The 21,013-nt window shown below is 51.0% G+C and overlaps 2 protein-coding genes across 16 annotated transcripts in view; both read left to right on the plus strand.

The window, feature by feature from the left end:
- Wiz (WIZ zinc finger) overlaps nucleotides 1-14,114 on the plus strand; it is a 28,007-nt gene extending 13,893 nt beyond the window's left edge. For 9 of the 13 annotated variants that reach the window (XM_038318806.2, XM_042054476.1, XM_038318807.2 and 6 more), the window contains 9 exons: nucleotides 255-578; nucleotides 5,379-5,549; nucleotides 6,434-6,937; nucleotides 7,911-8,300; nucleotides 8,883-9,434; nucleotides 10,408-10,935; nucleotides 11,092-11,511; nucleotides 11,736-11,931; nucleotides 12,961-14,114. In XM_038318806.2, the coding sequence (XP_038174734.1) occupies nucleotides 255-578; nucleotides 5,379-5,549; nucleotides 6,434-6,937; nucleotides 7,911-8,300; nucleotides 8,883-9,434; nucleotides 10,408-10,935; nucleotides 11,092-11,511; nucleotides 11,736-11,931; nucleotides 12,961-13,120 (3,245 nt within the window). In that variant the 3' untranslated portion in view covers nucleotides 13,121-14,114. The other 4 variants (XM_038318802.2, XM_038318812.2, XM_038318805.2 and 1 more) reach the window with 4 other exon arrangements.
- Nucleotides 14,115-17,863: 3,749 nt separating this feature from the next.
- Akap8l (A-kinase anchoring protein 8 like) overlaps nucleotides 17,864-21,013 on the plus strand; it is a 36,041-nt gene continuing 32,891 nt past the window's right edge. For all 3 annotated transcript variants that reach the window (XM_038318428.2, XM_038318429.2, XM_038318431.1), the window contains exon 1: nucleotides 17,864-18,015. In XM_038318428.2, coding sequence (XP_038174356.1) covers nucleotides 18,003-18,015 — 13 coding nt within the window. In that variant the 5' untranslated portion in view covers nucleotides 17,864-18,002. The remainder of the gene's footprint in view (nucleotides 18,016-21,013) is intronic.

The following is a 21,013-nucleotide window of genomic DNA, read 5'->3' on the forward strand; positions in this document are numbered from 1 at the left end:
AAAGGGGTCCTTAATGCTGCTTGATGTGCAAACAGGGGTCTGGGAAGTGAGGCTTCTTGGAGTGTCTGGTTTGGGGAGGGTACACATGCTGAGAGTTTCGGATCAAGCAGAAACATCAACAATAGAAGAAAAGGCAGGCATTCCAGGGTGATCTGTAGAAGCAGGGAAGTTGTGGGAAGGAGGTAGAGTTGGGATGGAAAGTGGCTCCCCTCACCACTACTTCATCTCAAGAAGGCTGTATCTTTTTTCTGCAGTGGCTAACTTTGACCCGGGCACCTTTAGCCTGATGCGATGTGACTTCTGTGGGGCTGGTTTTGATACTCGAGCTGGCCTTTCCAGTCATGCCCGGGCCCATCTGCGTGACTTTGGCATCACCAACTGGGAGCTTACCATCTCACCCATCAACATCCTGCAGGAGTTGCTAGCCACCTCAGCAGCTGAGTTGCCCCCCAGTCCCCTGGGCCGTGAGCCTGGTGGGCCACCTGGAAGCTTTCTGACTTCACGACGGCCACGTTTACCTCTGACCATGCCCTTCCCACCCACCTGGGCTGAGGACCCTGGGCCAATCTACGGAGATGGTAAGGGGAGGGAACAGACCAGACTGGAGCCCTTCCCCTTCCCCAGGGCTTCAGAGGGATGGATGGGTGAGTTGAGGGTGTCCACTCTGCTTTCTTGGAAGCATTTCATCTGTCTGTAATTCTAGCACTTAGGTAAGATGCTCAGGGCCAGCCTGAACCGCATAGCAAATTCCAGGCCTGAGCTAGGCTAAACAGTCAGACCTTATTTTTTTTTTAAAAAGCATATTAACGCCGGGCGGTGGTGGCGCACGCCTTTAATCCCAGCACTCGGGAGGCAGAGGCAGGCGGATCTCTGTGAGTTCGAGACCAGCCTGGTCTACAAGAGCTAGTTCCAGGACAGGCTCCAAAGCTACAGAGAAACCCTGTCTCGAAAAAAACCAAAAAAAAAAAAAAAGCATATTAACAAATTTTATCACCACTATATTGCCACATAAGGGTAATTTCTGTTTTATTCAAGGACTTGTTCATGGCCTTTTCTGAATTCAATTTCTCAGTGAGTTCTTTCTAGAAGCAATGGCACTTTATAAGCACAAAGCCATTGAACTCCTTACAGCGACCCTGTGAAAGTGGGTGTTTTCATCTTATCCATTTTACAGAGGAGGAAGCTGAGGCACAGAGAACTTAATTTACCTGCCCCAAATTACATAGTTAGAGGGAGCTAAGCTTTGCAATCCAGGTAGTTGGGCAACAGTTGGTTCTTTGTTCTGGGAAAATCTCCTATGTTGAATACTACATCCAATAGAACTTTGTCAGATGTCAGAAATAGTCTTTAACAATCTCTGCTGGCTGGAGGGTCACCATGGGCTACATGTAGCCATTGAGCACTTAAAATATGACTAGTACTGATCCATTGGTGATCTTACTGTAGTGGGTAGCACAGACCTAGAATCCAGACTCTAGCTGGGGGTGTGGTTCAGTGGTAGAGTACCTGCTTAGCATGGGCAAAGCCCTAGTCTGGTTCAGTCTCTAGACTCAGACAGTTCTGTCCTGCCACTCTGACAAACCCTTCCCATACTCGAGCAATTGCATGCACTAAGGCTTCAACCTTTGTCATCTCAGATATGCCAAAAAAACAAGCTGGTAGGGCAAAGGATTATTTTATTTTGCTTTGATGTTCTGGGCATGGAACCCTGGGCCTCATGCATGTTAGACAAATGCCCTCACCACTAAGCTATGCTCCTAGCCCTAGGATCATTGGGTATTTATCTCAAAGAAACTGTGAATTATTTGCTTTGTTCCAGCCACATACAGGCAGAGCTGGACTTCTGAGCTTCTTGTTTGGTGGTGTCTTAAAATCTAGAATCGGTGTTTGGTGTTAAATTACAGGATGGACACAGCAGAATTAGAGGAAAAGTGAAGGACCTGGTCTTGCAAAACTTGACATTTCTGGGAGCTTTTAAAAGACAAAGAACTCAGCTAAACATGGTGGTACACACCTTTAATTCCAGCACTCTGGAGACAGAGGCAGGTGGCTCTCTGAGTTCAAGGCCAACCTGGTGTATGTAATGAGTTCTAGGATAGCCAAGGCTGCATGAAGAGATCCTGTCTCAAGAAATAAAAATGGGAGTCAGAGAACTGAGCTGCGAGGTGTAGTTGAGTGAAATTCAAACTCCTTGACTCTGAGGAGTGAAACACATCTAAACTGGCAGAATTAATGCAGGGTACAGGGACTGGCTTTCTTCCGCGGTTCCTCTACCTACAGTTTCCAGGCTCCTGCCTAGATGTATATTTTAGACTTGGCCAGATCCACCGTCCCATCTGTAAGCCATGTAAAGACACTTGAGAATTTTCAAAGGACAGGGTGGGGATGTCAAAAGTCCATCTCTTGCTGGGTGGTGGTGGCCCACGCCTTTAATCCCAGCACTCAGGAGGCAGAGACAGGCAGATCTCTGTGAGTTCGAGGCCAGCCTGATCTACAGAGTGAGTTCCAGGACAGGCTCCAAAGATACAGAGAAACCCTGTCTTGAAAAATCACAAAAAAGTTCATCTCTTCCTTGAACAAGAAGGAAATTGAGGTACAGCAGATAGGTTGGTGACTGACTGAAGCCATATCTCAGAGAGAGGCAGAGGAATGGCACGTGGGGCTTTTTGCCTTTGGTAAAGATTGCTGGTGATTCAGCTTTTCCACCTGATTTGGTTTGTAATGTCTTAGGGATGACTGGAAGGTAGAGCCAGCTCTAAGGATGTCTTTATCTGTAGAAAGCAATCTCTGGGAGCTCCAGCTGTGACCCCTTTTTCTGTGTTACCCCAGCACAGGCCTGCATATCATGCACACATTTCTTATCTGGCGTCTGAGCCAGACACTCCCAAGGATGAGACCAAGTACCTAACAGCCAAATTCACTTATGACCAAAATATTTACACACACACACACACACACACACACACACACACATACACACACAAAGAAAAAAAATCAGTGTGTCACCTCCCAGAGGGAGCTGACCCAAACTCTAGGGTGTGAGGAAGTAGAGTCGGCTTTGCTTTGGCTTTATCTAAGGGGAGGAGAGAGTTATGGCCTGTTTAGGGAACACATGAAGATGGGGGGGATAAGGAGTAGCTGAAATTATCTTAAGAACTTTGCAAAGTAAGGATGTTCCAAATCAGGCTCAGGTTAGGGCAGTGGTCCTGCGTGGCAGTTGTTTTAGTAGGTTCTTCCCCTTTTGCCAAGTAAGCCAGAAGGGGAGGATACCAGGTTGGAGGCGGGGCAGCGGTCAGATTCTGGTTCCACCCATCTGTCAAGGAACAGCTGGACTCTGCAGTTTGAAGTTGGGGCGGGAGAGTGTGGGGTGCTAGAATCGTACGTAGGTAAGGAGGAACCGAGTTTCTTGGATGGCGGGACTGCTCTATCCAAGATCAGCTATAGATACCAGGGTGACGTGGGGATGGGGAGGATCACCGTGGTCAAGGATCTATTGTCTTTCAGGGTTGTTCTAGAAGGCTTGCCTTGAGTAAGGAAAAAGAAAGCGACAGAGTCTCAAGGCAGGTCCTAGCTCTGCTGTCAGGGTTCTAATTCTGAATGTTAATATTGAGGTGAATGTGTGTGACTGGAGTGTTCCCTTTCTAGCCGTAGGGATGTGCGGATCACGGTCTAGGGCGGCTGCTGGAGGCGTCTGGAAGCTTGACCTGTGTGCGTGAGCCCTAGCGCTCCAGGCAGCTCCCAAGAGCTTCCAAGTCAGCTCCTCAGCGCCCAGAGCATTTCGCTCGAGGCGCTCGACGCTCTTCAGGTTGCCCTGGGTGCGCCCGGAGGGGCGGAGCAGAGCACGCTCGGTGGTAGCAGCGCGCGGCGCTCCGCTGCTCTCGCCTGGGGCGGCCGCCCCGCGTGCGCCGGAGCCAAGATGGCCGCCTCCACCGCCCAGTGCCGAGTGACAAAAGCGGAGAGCAAGGCGGCGGCGGGGCCGCGCGCGGGGGGTGCCCGGGAGCGCGCGACCACGGGGGCGCCCTCGCCAAGTCCCCCGAGTCCAGACCCGGTGGTTCTCCCGGCGCCGCCGCCTCCGCCCCCGCCTCCGCCGCCACCGCCGCCGTCGCGGGACGGGCCCAAGGCCGAGCCGGAGCAGGGTCCCGGGCCCGTGCCCGTGCCCGCGCCCGCGCCGGGTAAGAGTTGGCGGAGGGGAGGGATTCGGGAGGGGAAAGTCGGCGTCCCACCCGCGTGTGCCGCCGCCACCCGCACACCGGCCGTCCGGTCTCTGGTACCCCCCCCCCCTCAGGCGCTCGGGCCCTGGGCCTCCCTCAGCCTCCTGGAGGGTCCCAGGCTTCGGAAGCACTCTGCCGCTGCTCCTCGGGACGCTCGCCGGCTCTGACAGAAGTCCCCTGCCTCTTTTGGAGTCTCAGAAGCTCCCAGTTGTCACGGTTCCGATCCCCTCGGTGTGGAAAACCACCTTTGGCCCTGCCCCATCTGACAGACGCGCCCACTTCTACCTGGAGACTTTGACAAAGTACTCGGTGTCATGATCTCGGTAGCCCCCTGGCCTATCTTCTTGCCTCTGTGGGACTCAGACTGAGCAAGGAGCGACCTTCCTAGCCCCCTGCCCTATTGCATTCTACTGGTCGTCTCCGAAGCCCATCTGACACAGTTCTTCATCCTCAGGTCTTGTTCAGAATTCGACTTCATCTCCCAGTATCCCCCATCCCTACCCCCTTTAATGGAAACTTAGACTAAGAAAACCACCCTTGAGTCCTTCTCCGCGTACCTCTTACCGGAGAAGGCGTCCTCCCTGGATGGAAGCCTAAGAAAGTTCGTGCAAACTTGTGTCATCATCACTCTGGCTGTCCCCGAGCCGCCCAGGCTCCAGATTCTTCCTTTGTCCCATTTACAGTTCAACTGCTGGAACTAGCTGTTGTATTTGAAGCTCCAGCTCCCTTGGCTGGTGGAGGTTCCCCCCCTCCCTTTCTGTCCTCAGCTTCTTGCTTTTTCTGCCTTGCCTCTCTGGCCTCCAACTCTGGTCTTTGTCTCTTTTGGCTGTTTTTACCTTCACCCCCTTATAAGTTCTACTCAGAGAGGCATTGTCTCTTAAGATGACCTCAGATAGGAGTCTCAGCTGAAATGTGTTCTCAGACCAGTCAGCCTTCTGCTGGACTGAAGCTACTGTTTGTCTCCTGTCATTGAACAATCTGTGTCTCTGCATTGTGCTGCTGTGGGGGTTTGTGGGTACAGCCTCAGCTCTCATGGAACGAATGGCTTCCAGGAGTGAGAGCAGATGCCAAGGATGAGGAAGAAGTACTTTCAGTTCTTTCAGTCCCATTCTTGGGATGGACAGCCTGACTATTGATTGGGCTGAGCCTGTCTCCTCCACCCCACAGGCCTTTGTTCTGAGGAAAACACAATGGTGGCCATGGACTTGGGGTCTCCCTTACTCCCAAAGAAGAGCCTGCCTGTCTCTGGGGCCCTGGAGCAGGTGGCCAGTCGACTGAGCAGCAAAGTGGCTGCAGAGGTTCCTCATGGCAGCAAACAGGAGCTGCCAGACCTCAAGGGTGAGTGGCCCAAGCAACAAGGCATGTTTGCTGGCCAGCATAGTCATGCTCACAGAAGCACTTTCTGGCCTGGCTGACTACCATGGGTCCCCAGGTTGGCACTCATCTTCCTTCCAGCATTATATAAAGCACCAAGGAGATAGACACCCAGCTGTCTTCAACATTGAGTTTCTATAGCTTTGGCCATATGGCCCTTGGCTACTACCTTACTGGGTGAAGAAGGGGCATCCAGGGAAGCAGTGGGCAAGGTGGGTAAGAGATCAAATTCAAACCCACGTCACTAGCCAACCTTGTTAGTTTTGAGCTTTCATATGATGATACCTATTTGTTTTTCTGTAGACTACAAGGTTGTTGAGAGTAATGATAAGCATCTTACTAGTTCCTACGTGTGTTAAGACGAGCAAAACCAAACTCGCCTTTGCATCATTAAAGTTGGGCAAGGAGGCCAAGAAGCAGATGGGGAGTGGGCAGGGCCATGGCTGGGACCTCTGACTTAGCATTTGAAGTATGCATTGAGTTACAGTGAGTGGGTTAGATATTAGCTCCATATGTGATGTATGTGTATGCATGCATGCATTTGTGTATGCATGCTGCCAGGGCATCCTGGTATGTTGCAGGTCTGAAAGACATCCCCACTGGCTAGGCAACAGAGGGTCCAGCCCTCCTGTTGTGCGCCCTTGGACACAACTCTTCCCTTCTCTGAGCCTCAGTTTCCTTACTTCCAAACAAGAAATATTAACCCCCACCAAATTAGAATTGTTACGATCAAAGGGATTTGACAGAAGCAGAACACTTCCTTTGAACTTAGATAAAGGGAGGAGAATGGGTTAGTATACCTACAAGACCTCATGGCCTTTCATCCTGGCCTCCATCTCACCCTCCAGCCCAGAGCCTGACCACCTGTGAGGTCTGCGGTGCCTGCTTTGAGACACGAAAGGGCCTGTCCAGCCATGCACGTTCCCATCTGCGGCAGCTGGGGGTCGCAGAGTCAGAAAGCAGTGGTGCTCCCATCGACCTTCTCTACGAGCTGGTGAAGCAGAAGGGCCTGTCTGACGCTCCCCTGGGGCTGCCCCCTAGCCTGACCAAGAAGTCCAGCTCACCAAAGGAGTTGGTTGCTGGGGCTGCCAGGCCTGGCCTGCTCACCCTGGCCAAACCTGTGGATGCCCCTGCTGTCAACAAAGCCATCAAGTCACCTCCTAGCTTCTCAGCCAAGGGCCTGGCCCACCCATCCAGCTCTCCACTCCTCAAGAAGGCCCCACTCACTCTGGCAGGATCTCCTACACCCAAGAATCCTGAAGACAAGAGCCCCCAGCTATCCCTGAGTCCCCGGCCGACCTCCCCAAAGACACAGTGGCCCCAGTCTGAGGATGAGGGGCCTCTGAATCTCAGTGAGTGTGGGTACTGGGAGCTGAGGGGGGTGCTGGGTATTACATTGTCCTTGGATGAGAAGGACCCAGGGTAGGAACTGAGGCCTGCATCTTCCAGATCGTGGGTCATCCAGGTCAGTACTGATTGAGGCATTCATTATGTCCCCTATTGGGGTGTCCTGAGATGATGATTTTTTCCCCATTCTGCCGATCTTCCCCTGGAGGCCTGCTACAGGTCCAAGCCTGCAGGGTCCTATTTGCTACTTAGAGGTGCTCTTGTCCTTCTCTGGCCTGATGGTGGGGTGGAGAAGGTAACCAGGGTACCTGTGGACCTGGCTTTCCTAGTGGGAGTCTGGGATATTTTGAATCATACAGGTAGATGGGTAATCTCTAACAGAGAGGAAGTCCTTACACTGCCCTTTTTTTTTTTCATGTCTTCTGGTCATGTGTGCCGAGGCTTCTCCCTGTTGGTGCACACAGGTAGAGACCCTCCACTGTGGCTGCCTGCACTTGACAAGTTGGGTTTGGGAAGAAACCCTCCAAGTTCAGCAGTCAGGTTTTGAGGTGTCCATTGTACTTTTTCCCATATGTGGCAGGTATTAGAGCCTGGTGACACCTGTGTTTTCTGGCAGCCACTTGCATTGAATCTGCTGTGGTTTTAGGAGTAGGGGTGCTCGGTAGCTTGGTGGTGCCTCCTACTCTTCACCTTTTGTCTTCTTCCATAGTTCCCCTATCAGAGTTTCAAGGGAGCATCAAGATTTGTCACTATATCCTTAAACTCCCCTACCTTCACTTGGTGCCAGTGAGCTAGGCAGGGAACAGGCTGCTCTGCTACCTGAAACCTCTAAAAAACAAACAAAAACATGTCTGCAGCATAAAACTTGGACCCATAACCACCCAGGCAGCTGAAAATCACACCAGACCCTCCTGCCTTCATCCCCTAGGGCCGACCAAGGAGGCGGCCGTGAACCCCCCCTGTGTTTTGTCTCCGCAGCTTTAGATAGTGACGGGGGCAGAGAGCTGGACTGCCAGCTGTGTGGTGCCTGGTTTGAGACCCGCAAGGGCCTGTCCAGCCACGCCCGTGCCCACCTGCGCCACCTGGGCGTCAGCGACCCGGATGCCAAGGGATCCCCCATAGACGTGCTCCACGGGCTCATCAGGAGGGACGGCATCCAGATCCGCCTCCCACCCGGGCGGGGAGCCCTGGCCCAGCTGGGGCGTCCTCCTTCTGCCTCCACGGCCCTCTCCTTGCTCCCTCCCCCACCGCCGGCCAAGAAGGCCAAGCTGAAGGCCTCGGGTATGGCCATCCCCTGGGGGAAGCAGGATCTCTCGGCCGCCGGCATTTTCTGGGCCTCTGATGTGGAGCCATCTCCTCTCAACCTCTGTAGGTTCTCGCTTCAGCTGCCCTTCCTCCCTGTGGGCCCTGGAGCCCCTCCCTGGGGGGTCATGGCCCCCTCCCTACTCCCTCCCTGTTGTCGTAGGGAGTAGACAGGGGCCCTTGGCAGTGGGCCGGCTCAACCCAGAGATTTTGTTGGCAGTGGGCTGCTGGTACCTCTCTCTTGGTCTTGGCCTCTATCACCATTTCCCTGCCTGAGAATGAAGGCCAAGGGGAAGGTCCCACCTTTTGGTGTGGAAGGTGCCCTGGGTCTGGAAAGTATATGGCACCTAGGTTGGCTGTGTCCTGTCTCCTGCCCTGTCCTTGTTGGGACCCACAAAGCTATGGCGTATTGGTACTGCCCTCTGCCAGGACAAAGGTCCTATTAACCTCTGGTGCCTCTCCCTCCCCTACCTTGCCTCTACCCAGTGTTTGACCCCACCCACCAGCTCCCTCACTTGCACCTGCCTTCCACTACTACCCTAGCTTATGGATACATTGCTGCCCATACCTAGCTGGCCAGGATACTCCTGCAGGTAACTATCCTGACGGTGCCCGCAATTTTAACTGCCCCTTTTCTTCCTGCTACAGCTTCAGGTCCAGAGCCAACAAGAGACATCCGATGTGAGTTTTGTGGTGAGTTCTTTGAGAACCGAAAGGGCCTGTCTAGCCACGCGCGCTCCCACCTCCGCCAGATGGGTGTGACTGAGTGGTATGTGAACGGCTCACCCATTGACACACTGCGGGAGATCCTGAAGAGACGGACCCAATCCAGGCCAGGTGGACACCTCCACCCACCAGGGCCTAGCCCAAAAGCCCTAGCCAAGGTGGTGGGTAGCGGAGGTCCTGGCAGCTCACTAGAAGCCCGCAGTCCCTCAGATCTTCATATTTCACCCCTGGCCAAGAAGTTGCCACCGCCACCGGGTAGTCCCCTGGGCCACTCACCAACTGCTTCTCCTCCTCCCACGGCCCGGAAGATGTTCTCAGGCCTTGCTACTCCTTCCTTGCCCAAGAAACTGAAACCTGAACAAATGAGAGTGGAGATCAAGCGGGAGATGTTGCCAGGGGCCCTGCATGGGGAGCCACACCCTTCTGAGGGTCCCTGGGGCACGCCTCGAGAAGATATGGCACCTTTGAACCTGTGTAAGTGTGACCGACCCTGTGTAGGGCAGGTAGACCGATTGGCTGGATCCCCTCCCTATACCCCCTTAGGAATATTTATAAATCACAGGACTGGAATGAAGATACTTAAGTCCAGAGAACATAGAACTTGCTGCCATTTGTTATTCCTGCAGAAGAGGCAGAATCATGTAATTAATGTCCTCCTTAGCCAATTGGTAGTGGCCTCCAACTAGATTCCTAGGGAGAATAGCTGCAAAGATCCATTAGTAATACCTGCCACTGGCTGGAATAGAGGGATGGCATTCGATGTTTGAACTGTGTCTGACATTCCTGGCTATTCGGTACTTGACATTTGGAATCCGAGTCAAGATCTCTGTATCACAATAATGTAGTAGTGATTTGGGCAAGTTTCGTCATTTGGAAGATGGAGATCAGTATAATCCCCTGCCTTGTGTCTATATAGTTTTCTTGAGAATTAAGTATGATAAAGCACTTAGCATGATGCCTTGTTGCAAAAAGGTCCTTATATATCATAATTGCTATCACGTCACTGTTATTTGCTTCCCTGGCACTCTGTCACACTATTTCATTCTTCGTGGGTTCATTATAAGCAGACAAGTGTGACTGAGGCTTCATCTTAGAACGCATATGCCAGCTCCCTGCCACGTGCTCTGAACCCTTCTGATTTTAGACCCTCCCACCTACTTTGGGAGATGGGGTTTTCATCTCCACCTTGCAGAGAAGGAAACAGGCTCAGAGAGAGGAAGTAGCTTGCCCCACCTCTCTCAGGGAGACCTGTGAAGCCAGCTAAAATTTGAGGTAATAAGACAGATAGGAGAGCTGGATATATGACGTGCCTCTGGTGGCCCAGATGAAGCAGCAGTTCAGTGGAGTCTGGAGGGAGGGGCTGTCACTGTCTTGGGCTTTGAGCTTGGAGGCTTCCTGCCCATAGCCACTGCCTCCTTCTCTTTCCCCCACTGTGGACCCCTTGCAGCATCCAGGGCAGAGCCAGTACGTGACATCCGTTGCGAGTTCTGTGGTGAGTTCTTCGAGAACCGCAAGGGCCTTTCCAGCCACGCTCGGTCCCACCTGCGCCAGATGGGTGTGACTGAGTGGTCTGTCAATGGCTCACCCATTGACACACTTCGAGAGATCCTGAAGAAGAAGTCCAAGCTGTGCCTCATTAAGAAAGAGCCTCCAGCTGGAGACCTGGCTCCTGCTCTGGCTGAGGATGGCTCCCCCACAGCAGCTCCTGGGGCTATACATTCCCCACTGCCTCTGTCACCCCTGGCTAGCCGGCCTGGAAAACCAGGAGCTGGGCCGGCCCAGGTTCCCCGGGAGCTCAGCCTGTCGCCCATCACAGGGGCTAAGCCTTCAACCACCAGCTACCTGGGCCCAGTGGCAACCAAACGGCCCCTGCAGGAGGACCGCTTCCTCCCAGCAGAGGTCAAGGCCAAGACCTACATCCAGACTGAACTGCCCTTCAAGGCAAAGACTCTCCATGAGAAGACCTCCCACTCCTGTAAGCAGTGGGTGGTAGGGTCTTGGGATGGCATTTGTCAGGGCAAGCAGGGCCCCTGAGGCAAGGTCCCTGTGGGAGGTGGGATTAGCTCCTGACTTGTTTAGGCCACCTGGGTATGCCAACACTCTTAGAACAAGCAACCTCCTCTGTCTGTAGCCACCGAGGCCTGCTGTGAGCTCTGTGGCCTTTACTTTGAAAACCGCAAAGCCCTAGCCAGCCATGCGAGGGCACACCTTCGGCAGTTCGGTGTGACAGAGTGGTGTGTCAACGGCTCTCCCATCGAGACGCTGAGTGAGTGGATCAAACACCGGCCCCAGAAAGTGGGTGCCTACCGAAGCTACATCCAGGGTGGCCGCCCCTTTACCAAGAAGTTCCGCAGTGCTGGCCATGGCCGTGACAGTGACAAACGGCCACCCCTGGGGCTGGCACCTGGGGGCCTGTCCCTGGTTGGCCGAAGTGCTGGGGGGGAACCGGGGCCTGAGGCTGGCAGGGCAGCTGACAGTGGTGAACGGCCTCTGGCAACCAGCCCACCCGGGACCGTGAAGTCAGAGGAGCACCAACGGCAAAATATCAACAGTGAGTGCTGGTGGAGGAGGGATGGGAGGGCAGTAGGCGCCTTCTAGGGCTCACCCAACCACTACATCTCAGTTGCTTAATCCCCTTCCCTTATCAGTATGCCATTCTACCTGTGCATATGGTGTCCAGTCTTGGATCCCCAAAACCTCTGTCTCCTTATGCTCACTGAAAGCAGGAGTGTCTCCAGGGTCCTAGTTCATCAAGTATCTCTGTCTCTGCTTTAGAATTTGAACGCAGACAAGCCCGCCCACCAGATGCCTCTGCAGCTCGGGGTGGTGAGGATGCCAATGACCTGCAACAGAAGCTGGAAGAGGTGCGGCAACCCCCACCCCGGGTCCGGCCAGTCCCCTCCCTGGTGCCTCGGCCCCCCCAGACGTCACTGGTCAAGTTTGTGGGCAACATCTATACCCTCAAGTGCAGGTATGCAGTTCTGGGCCTTTGCTATCTGAAGCCTGGAAATGTGACAGTCTCTGTTAGGTTGGGAGGTGGGGGTCCCATGGGCTATTTTGGGGTATGGCAGCCCAGGTTAAGCGCTTTTCACTCACAGTACAACTTACCACCCTGATACACTGAGCTTTGTAGCCAGCCAGACCTGGGTTCAGTCCTAACTCACTTCACAGCTTGACCTCAGGCAAGACCTTACCTGCTCTCTGCCTCCAATTTTCCACCTTTAAAAAGAGTTCAGTCTGGTGTGGTGATACACACCTATAATTCCAGGACTCAGGAAGCAGAGGCAGGCATATCTTTGAGTTCAAGGTCAGCTTGGTCTACTTAGGGAGTTCCAGGACCACTAGGGCTATGAGGTAAAACCCTTTCTTTAAAAAAATATAGACACCAGCAAATAGGGACTTTTGAGACTTGAACTAATCCAACTCAGTCTATATAATACAGGCCAAATCAAAAGTAGCATCCAAAGTAGGCCTATCAGCCTAGCACTTGGGAGGCTAAGACAAGAAGATTGTTACCAGTGTAAATCCAGCTGGAGTACATAGTTTTGGGCCAGCATGAGCTACAAAGGTAGAGACCATGACTCCCAGAAAAGACAAAGGATAAAGAAAGTAAAATTTCAGCCCAACTCTCTGAAGCCACAGAGCTCAAGCTCTAGGCCTATGTTCATTGGAGACCTAGCTTAAGGCTACCATAAGGGGAGGAAGGATAGTTCTTGTGAGAGTTAGACTTTGTTTCCCTGTGCCCACCACCATCTCAGAGCATGCATCTCAGGTGGCAGAGGCACTTGGAGAATCCCCTGCTTGCCTGCCATTAAAGACTTCATGCCCAGCAGACTCCACAATAGAATAGGTAACTGTCCATTAGGAGACACTGCTTCCCTTGAGTCCTGGTCTTGACATATCTACACTGAGCGGTGGTAAATATGCCTAAGCCCTTGGATTGGACTACACTTCTGCCTGTCTTTGAAGCATTGGCCACTTCCTTTCTCTTCTTTCTCAGGTTCTGTGAAGTGGAATTCCAGGGCCCACTCTCCATCCAGGAAGAGTGGGTGCGACATTTACAGCGGCACATCCTGGAGATGAACTTCTCCAAAGCAGACCCTCTGCCTGAGGAGCCCCAGGCCCCACAGGCACAGACAGCAGCTGTAGAGGCGCCCTAACATACACGCATTCCAGATCCCCTCTTGTGCCACCTGTCACCTTCTGTTTCTCCTCTGTCCTCTTCCCATTTCCCTCTTTCTTTTCCGTTTCCAAAGGAGCAAGCCAAAACCTCAAACCGGCGCCCTTTGGGGGCCGGGCACACTACATCCTGGGCGCCGGGAGCCAGCGAGCCACCTTCCCTCAGCCTGAGGACTCTGGGGCCACAAGGGTACCCTCCTTGAGCCTACCTGGTTGGTCCAGCAGGGGCAGTAGCCAGGCCTTTGGTGGTGGCCAATCTGGTTACAGGGGAGAATAGCACTTCCCTGTGTCTAGCAACCAGGCAGGGCTATGTCTGCCATCCGTGGCCATTTGCAAAGACCCCAAAGACCCCTGTTCCCTTTTGCCCCCATGAATATCTATTCTCACTCATGCACAGGCAAACATACACACACGCGCACCTCGTGAGACCTGGGATCTGCCCTAGCCCCCACAGTTCCCAAGTCAAACAACCACATCATGCCACGGTGCTTGCTCAGGGGAATCCACGCTCCCTCTGCTAACCTACTAGGGCTTGGGAGCCCCCACTGAGCCCACAATGCCACGGAAATTCTTGTTGGCTGCCCCCTCCCCCCCCAAAGGGGGCCTTCCTAGCTTGGAAGAGTTCAGAGCTGACAGCTGCCTCCTGCCATGTCAGAGCCTCAGGGGCTCCAGGGCTGGGAGGGTAGAGTGAGGGGTGGGACTCTCCTCTCCCACCCCTGCCACCCTCCCCCTTTTCACTGTTGCTTTCTTTGTATAGCTCCCTAGATCTTTCACTTTTTTAAAAAAAAAAAAAAATGCGTTTTGTGTAGAGAATAAGGAACGTGGATCTTTTTATTTTCCAATCCTGGGCCAGCTAGATACCGGGAGCTAATTGACCTTTTAACCTTTTTCAGTGGCCATCTTTTGGTTATCAATGTACCTAGAAATATGTAAATTAGATTAAATTTCTCTTCTGGAAACACCCCAGGGCAGGCAGCCAGTGTGTGTTTTTCTGTAAAGTGGACAGGCTGGCATTGGCTGATAGTGGGGCTGGGGATCAGGGTTATGCCTGGCCAGAGTCCCTGGGTTTCCCTGCTGGCCACCGAATTGACCAGACACGACTGGGGATAAATCCAAGTTCTCTGCTGTTGGCCCATGGTACTGTTGGTGGTAAGGGGCTCTGGTTACCAGGAACAGTGGCTCCCCTGAGCAGAGGAACCAGGGCTCTGGTTGGCTGGACTGGGAAGGGAGCCAAGACAAAAGGGCTGATTGGCTTTAACCAGCAGCAATAACATCTTCTGGCACTGGTGCTATTACCAAGGGAAGGAACTCCTTTTGGGTGTTGGGTAGAAGCACACATCTGCTGGCGCTTTGGGTGGGAATGAGATTGCAGAGTTGGGACTCGGCTGTCTTTAAGATAGGACTTTAAATGCAGTGCTGGGGACCCTATCCCTGGTCTTGAACATATCACACAAGTGTTATGCCACTTGTGTTACCTCCCTAGATCCAAGGTAAACGTCAAGAGACACATGAACCCAGATAACAAGGGGAAAAGGAGCTTTGTTTTTGTTTTAATAATTTATTTGATTTTTCAAGACATGGTTTGTAGCCCTGGCTGACCTGAAACTAGCTCTATAGACTAGGCTGGCTTTGAACTCAGGATCTGAATGCTGAGATTAAAGACGTGTGCCACCACTACCTGGCCTTATTTAAACTTCTACAATTTTTCTTTCTTTTCTTCCTTTCTTTTTTGGTTATGGGTTTTTTTTTTTGTTGTTGTTGTTTGTTTTGTTTTGTTTTTCGAGACAGCCGTGATGTCCTGGAACTCACTTTGTAATCCAGGCTGGCTTACAGAAATCTGCCTGCCCCTGCCTCCTGAGGGACTAAAGGCCTGCACCACCAGGCCTATCTTCTTTATCATCTAATATTCATTCAATATTTCTGAGGTGATAAGATCCTGTTGGCTCCTACTTTTTTATCCCGTGTGTCTTTTTCAGTTCATCATTTTCACAAACTAGCCAAGTGCTGCCAAGTGAGAATGATGTCATGGGGTGTGGACAGTAGTAAGCCCCTACCCAACCCTTTTTCCCCCCAGCCTCTCTGCTAGGGGAGGAGGGTTTAACAGGCTCCTGTGTCAAGCTTGCAGGGGTGGTGTACTTGACCCAGGTGTGTTCTTTTATTTGGTGGCTGGTCTCATCAGCCACTGTCATTGGTCATATACAAGACTGAGAAAAGTGGGATTTCTTATGGTAAGAACTGACCCAAATATGTTTCTTTAGCACTTGCAGGAGTGGAAGGGTGGTGTGATTAAGACAGGGTTTCTGTACGTAGCTCTGGCTGTCCTGGAACTCTACTAGGCTGGCCTTGAACTCAGTGATCTGCCTGCTTCTGCCTCCTGAGTGCTGGGATTAAAGGCATATGCCACTATCACCTGGCTAAAATCAATTTTTTAAATATAAAAGCAATAGAGTGGATTTTGAAAGATCCACTGACAGTAACATGGGAAGGCCTTCCTACCCACTATGACACTGATGGCTGTCTTTGTGCATAGTTATAATGGAAAGGTTTTCTCTTCTTTCTTTTCTTTTCCAAGATAGGATTTCTCTGTGTAACAGCCCTAACTGTCCTGGAACTAGCTCTTGTAGAACAGTCTAGCCTCGAACTCATAAGAGATCCACCTGCCTCTGCCTCCCAAGTGATAGGATTAAAGGTGTGCAATACCACCATGCAGCGGAAAGGTTTTCTTTATCCATTGCAGTACACTGATAGCTTTCTGCAAGGGTCACCTACCATTCTTACAACGGGGACCTTTTCCTAAAACTCACGAAGCAGCCTTTAACCTTTGAATGGCTTGAGCTCAATCCACAAGGACATCAGAAATTAAAACCCTGGGTGACCATGATGACTATGGCAAATGCCACAAAGTCAACCACAGGATTTAGAGGAGATATCATGGGGCCTTACTTTATTTGGATGCCAGTGAGTGGTATCCCAAAGCAGTAATAGCGCATAAAGCAGACCGCTGCATGTTCTGACTTTACATGTAGAGTGTACTGCAAGTGGCTTTCTTCCATGGGGCAACAAGGTCTGCAAAAGTAAGTTTGGAGAGGTAGTGTTATCCAGACATATCCTGGATCAATGGTAAAAATAAGCTCTTATTAATCACAGCAACTATACTACTCTACCCCCATTCCCCATCTAAATTTTGGATAAACACATTTTTTGCTGTCCTATCAACTGTATTTTAGCATGTTTCTTTGAAGGATCTGGACTTTTAAAAGAATGCTATTAGTACTACCCCTAAAGAAACTGGTAACAAGGACTGAGAGATGGCTCAGTGGCAAAGAGGACCTGGGTTTGGTTCCCATTACCCACATAGCAGCTCACGCCAGTAACTCTGATCCAGGATATCCAACACCCTCTTCTGACCAGCTCAAGCATTAGGCATGCATGTAGTTGCATGGCATTCAAGTGAAACATACATAAACCTAAAAAAATACAGCACCCTACTTCAAAATTTCCCCAAATCCAAAAGGGTGCATGAATCATAGAAGCACAATTTGATGCAGTTTCCCAGATGTTAAATTTTATTTACAGTGCTCCCTCCACACCCCCACAGGAATTATGAGATCTGTCTCATGGTGACTTTTAACACAGCCAGGCATGGCACTTAGAACAAGGCTGGTGGTTCCTGAGCTGTGTTTTTTGTTTTATGGAACTGAGCACTGAGCCCAGGTTCTCATGTGAAGTATTTGTAATAATATGTGATGCATTTAAATATATTGCATGCATAACAAATACCATACGTTGACTTTTATCTGAACAATTTTTTGAGACAAAGGTGATCCTAGCTAGCCATAAATTTGCTATGCAAACTAAGCTATGCTTGCACTCACAGAGATCTGCTTTCCTCTTGAGTGCCGAAGTTAAAAAAAAAAAATGTTACCAAGCCCAAATACTAATTTTTGAAACAAGGTCTTATACTCACAGTGTTCCTCCAGGCCCAGTCTCCCAAGTGCTAAGATTACAGGTGTAAGCCACAATGACCAGGTTTTGTCTTTTAAAATGCATCTTCTATTCTGCGGTGTTGGGGAATCTCACACAGGCCTTCCATACATGCTAGGATAAAGTGCTCTACCGCTGAGCTACATCCTCAACCCTTACAAATAATTGTTAATGTAATGCTTAATGAGAAAATATTTATTTCGTGAAACTGGCCCCAACTCTTTTTCACCTCTGTGAAACAGGGTTTTAATGTGACCTGGAGTGCCTTAGAACTCATAATTTGACCTCAAACTCGAGACCATTCTCTGCCTCAGGCCCCTGTGTTTTGGAATTACAAGCCATCTACCACACGTGACCAGGTTCATTTATTTAAACATTATGTAATTTTTGTCAGGACCTTGTTTGGCAGTTAGATCTTAATTTTCTCATTTCAGCGTGGCTTTACCATTCTCGTTTTTGAACTAAAGGCCAAATAAATACATAAACGGATTCCGCTAGCATTTCAGTAGCTGGAGTCCAGTGAACACACACCCGTCGCCCTCCACGCGTGGGCTCGGGCAGCTGGGTTGCACGTAGCCCCTCCCCTCCGAACTCTACCTGTCCTTCGGCTCCCCTTGGCCTATCAGCTCAGGCTTTGATCAACAGGAGGCGGGGGCGGGGCGGGGCCATCAGGGGTTGGCAGTGTCTCCAACCACTGTTGCGAAGAGGTGTAAAAATAGACAGCTCAGCAGCCCAGTGGACGTGAAGTCCGAGGCTGACACGAGCCAGTGAGATCAGGGGGCGGGCCGGGCGTGTGTGGAAGGGGCCCCCAGAGATTGTTGTGGCGTCAGATGCGCAGAGTAGCGGTGTCGGTCCACGGCTCGGGTGTTCGCTGTCGCCATGAGCTACACAGGTAGGCCCAGCAGAGTGAAGGGCGCGCTCCGGACCGGGGAGGGACAAGGACAGGCCGAGTCACGCCAGGCTCGCCCACGCCTCCCGTGGTGTCGCGGTCACTGCCCTCTCCGGTCACAAAATGGCGCCTCAGGCCCTTCGCTTCGGGGTCGCATCCCTCAAGCCCCAGCTGGCAGTGGCCTCAGCAGGACATCCCAGTCTCCCAGCTGCTCGAAGCCATGCTTGTCTTCTGTGACCGTAGGCCCCGAGCCCCGGCGTTAGGTCCCAGCTCCCACCGCCTACGTCCCTGGCTAGTGCCCCACGGACCTCCAGGTCCTAAGACTTAAGATTCTCAGGCCTGAGCTTTTGAGATCAGTCCGTTGTCTCGGCTGCTATCGCCATTGCCTCCCGCGCACTGTTTCGGTGCTAAACGTCGCGGATCCTTACCCAACGCCACTCCCCTCTTCATCTGGTCCAAAGCTGGGAGAAGCGCCAAGCCCCAGGGGGATGATCAGTAAATAAATGAAGGATCTGAGCTATGCAGGGAGCTTTAGGGGCCGAGCGTGAACCTTAGCGAAGAATGACTATTTTCCACATTAATCCCTTCAACTCACCGAAAAAGTGATGAGTAGGCACTGGGAATACTGACCGAAAATTTCTTAAGCAGTTTATCGGCGGGGGCAGACATTAGTAGGCTCATAAATGAGTGCACGCTGTGTTCCAGGGCCCTGGGTATCCTGAAGGGGTTCAGAGTTTCGAGGCCTCCGGGAAGAGGTGAGGTTTAAGAAGAGATGTAAGCAGAGTAAGAATAGCTGGCCCAATAACGTCCTGGACTGGAACCGCCTACCTCCTTACATCTTGCTAGGGAGATCAGTGGTATCTGAGCAAAGAGGAAGGTGGGTGATGTGCAGGATGAGGAGGTGTGGAATATGCTTAAATGACTGTCAATCATTTCTGGGTAAGTTGCCAAGGCTGCCTGGGTATACCTTGGCAGTGGCCAATGAAACTTATCAGTCAGCGCCTTAAAGCCGTAGACAGCGTCTCACACTTCGCTGGAGGTATTCCAGGCTTGAATTTAAGTGGTTGCTAGGTAACCCACATTCTGCTAGGAATATTCAAGACTTTGAATGAACCTAAGCAACGGGCTTCTGTATAGGCCCCTTATGCAAGTCCTTGGTTAAGAGCTCGCCAAGAACCTTGGGTTGGTTCTCAATCAGGGTGAATCTGCCTGCCTCCCACCTCCCGGGGGGGACATTTGACAATGTCTACAGTCCTGTTTTGTTGCCTCATCTTAGCGTGTGGAGGGGGCTGGTATGCAGTGCTACTGACATCTAGTGGATAAAGGGTAAGGCTGCTTGCTGCTCTGGGTCCTCAAGTGCCTAGTGTGGCTTCCACCACTTTTTTTTTTATACTGAACAGCTGAGGTTATGTAGGAGCGTTGGGTGGTTTTGCAGCGATATTGGAGAGGAAAATCATTAAGTAGAACTAATGCTTAATGTCTCTAGAATTAAGGTGTAATTCTCTTTACCAGGTCTGTCCAAGACTTGAAAATAGTTCTGCATTTAGAAGCAGGGCTATTGAAGAACAAGAAGATGAATGATTGTATTTTAGGGGATAGCTTGATAATAGAGCATTTGTTTTTACAGATGAAGAAAGCGAATTAGTTCACTAATGGTGAAGTTTGAATTTCAGCTTCAGATCTTGTAGGCTGTAGTCCTGGGTTTTGTGGGCACTGAAGTAGCCAAGCTAATGAGATCATGGTTAGTTTCCCTTTCCTCTGGCTAAGCTAAAAAGCCAGCTGTAACTTTATACTATGGTTCTTTCCCTTTAAAGATGCTAACCAAGAAGCTGGTCTTTGTGACTTAGAATCCCAGCACATGAGAGTTAGGAATGTAAGTTCAAGACTGGCCTGGGTGACATTAGCTGTCTCAAAAAACAAAAACCCAAAAAAGGTTAATAAATTCAAAGACATTTTAAGACACTTTTGTTAAGAGTCTTACATTATAGCTTGGACTGGCGTCTCATCTTAAAATGAGCCCAGGCTGGCCTTGAACTCATAACAGTCCTCCTGCCTCATCTTCTTTTGTATTGAATTAAGTAACTTTAATGGACTTAGAGGCTAAGTCCTGGAAGCTTTGAAGCATATGTCACTTTTATTATGTGTATACCTATATTTGGGTATGTGCACATGTGTGTGGATGTCAGGTCCTCTGGAGGTGGAGTTACAGGTGGTAGGGAGCCAATATGCTGGTGCTGGGAACTACGCTCAGCTCTCGGCAAGAGCAGTGCATTCAGCTTTGGAACCCATCTCTAGTATGAAATGGGAAGGATGGGAACAGGAGAAAAACTGCAGGAAAACAATCTAGAATCAGGCCTTCAAATGTCTGACATAGACTGGTCTTTTTATAGAACACTTATCCCACAGCATCACTGTGTTCATGATGCCACAAGTACTGTAGCTGGTGGTTCTGGGCCAGATTACATTTAGGGTGACAGTTGTCAACCCCACCTCCAGCATGACTCAAGCTTCTGTATCTGGAAAATTAATTCTAGCTATGGTTGTTTGCCACATGGTTTGGTTGCTCTGTAGGGCCATGACATGAACCCTTAGCAATACGGCATCTGTTTTTCCGCAGACTAGAAATAACCCAAGAAAGAACCTACCAGAAGTCACAAAAGTCATTTCTACATGACTTAGTGATCACACCAGCTACCTCTGTTTCTCTGGAGTGGGGGTGGGGGAGACTACATCATCTCAGGAAGGCAGAATCATTGCAGTTTATCTCAGAGGTGGTTTATCAGCATCCTTCTCCATCTCTCTGTATTTGCAGCACTGGGGATGCAACTTCAGGGCTTTCTGCATACCTGACAAGTACTCATTGTGTGTGTGTGTCTGTCTGTCTGTCTGTCTTGCAGCAGCCAGTGCAGCCTGGATAGCCAAGACTGGGGGAGGGGGGGTGCTGGGATTGAGACATGGAGGCTTCTTTTCAGGTGGAAGAACAGCAACCTTTATTTTGCCC

This window comes from Arvicola amphibius, chromosome 2 (assembly GCF_903992535.2).
Source record: "Arvicola amphibius chromosome 2, mArvAmp1.2, whole genome shotgun sequence".
Lineage (NCBI taxonomy): Eukaryota > Metazoa > Chordata > Mammalia > Rodentia > Cricetidae > Arvicola > Arvicola amphibius.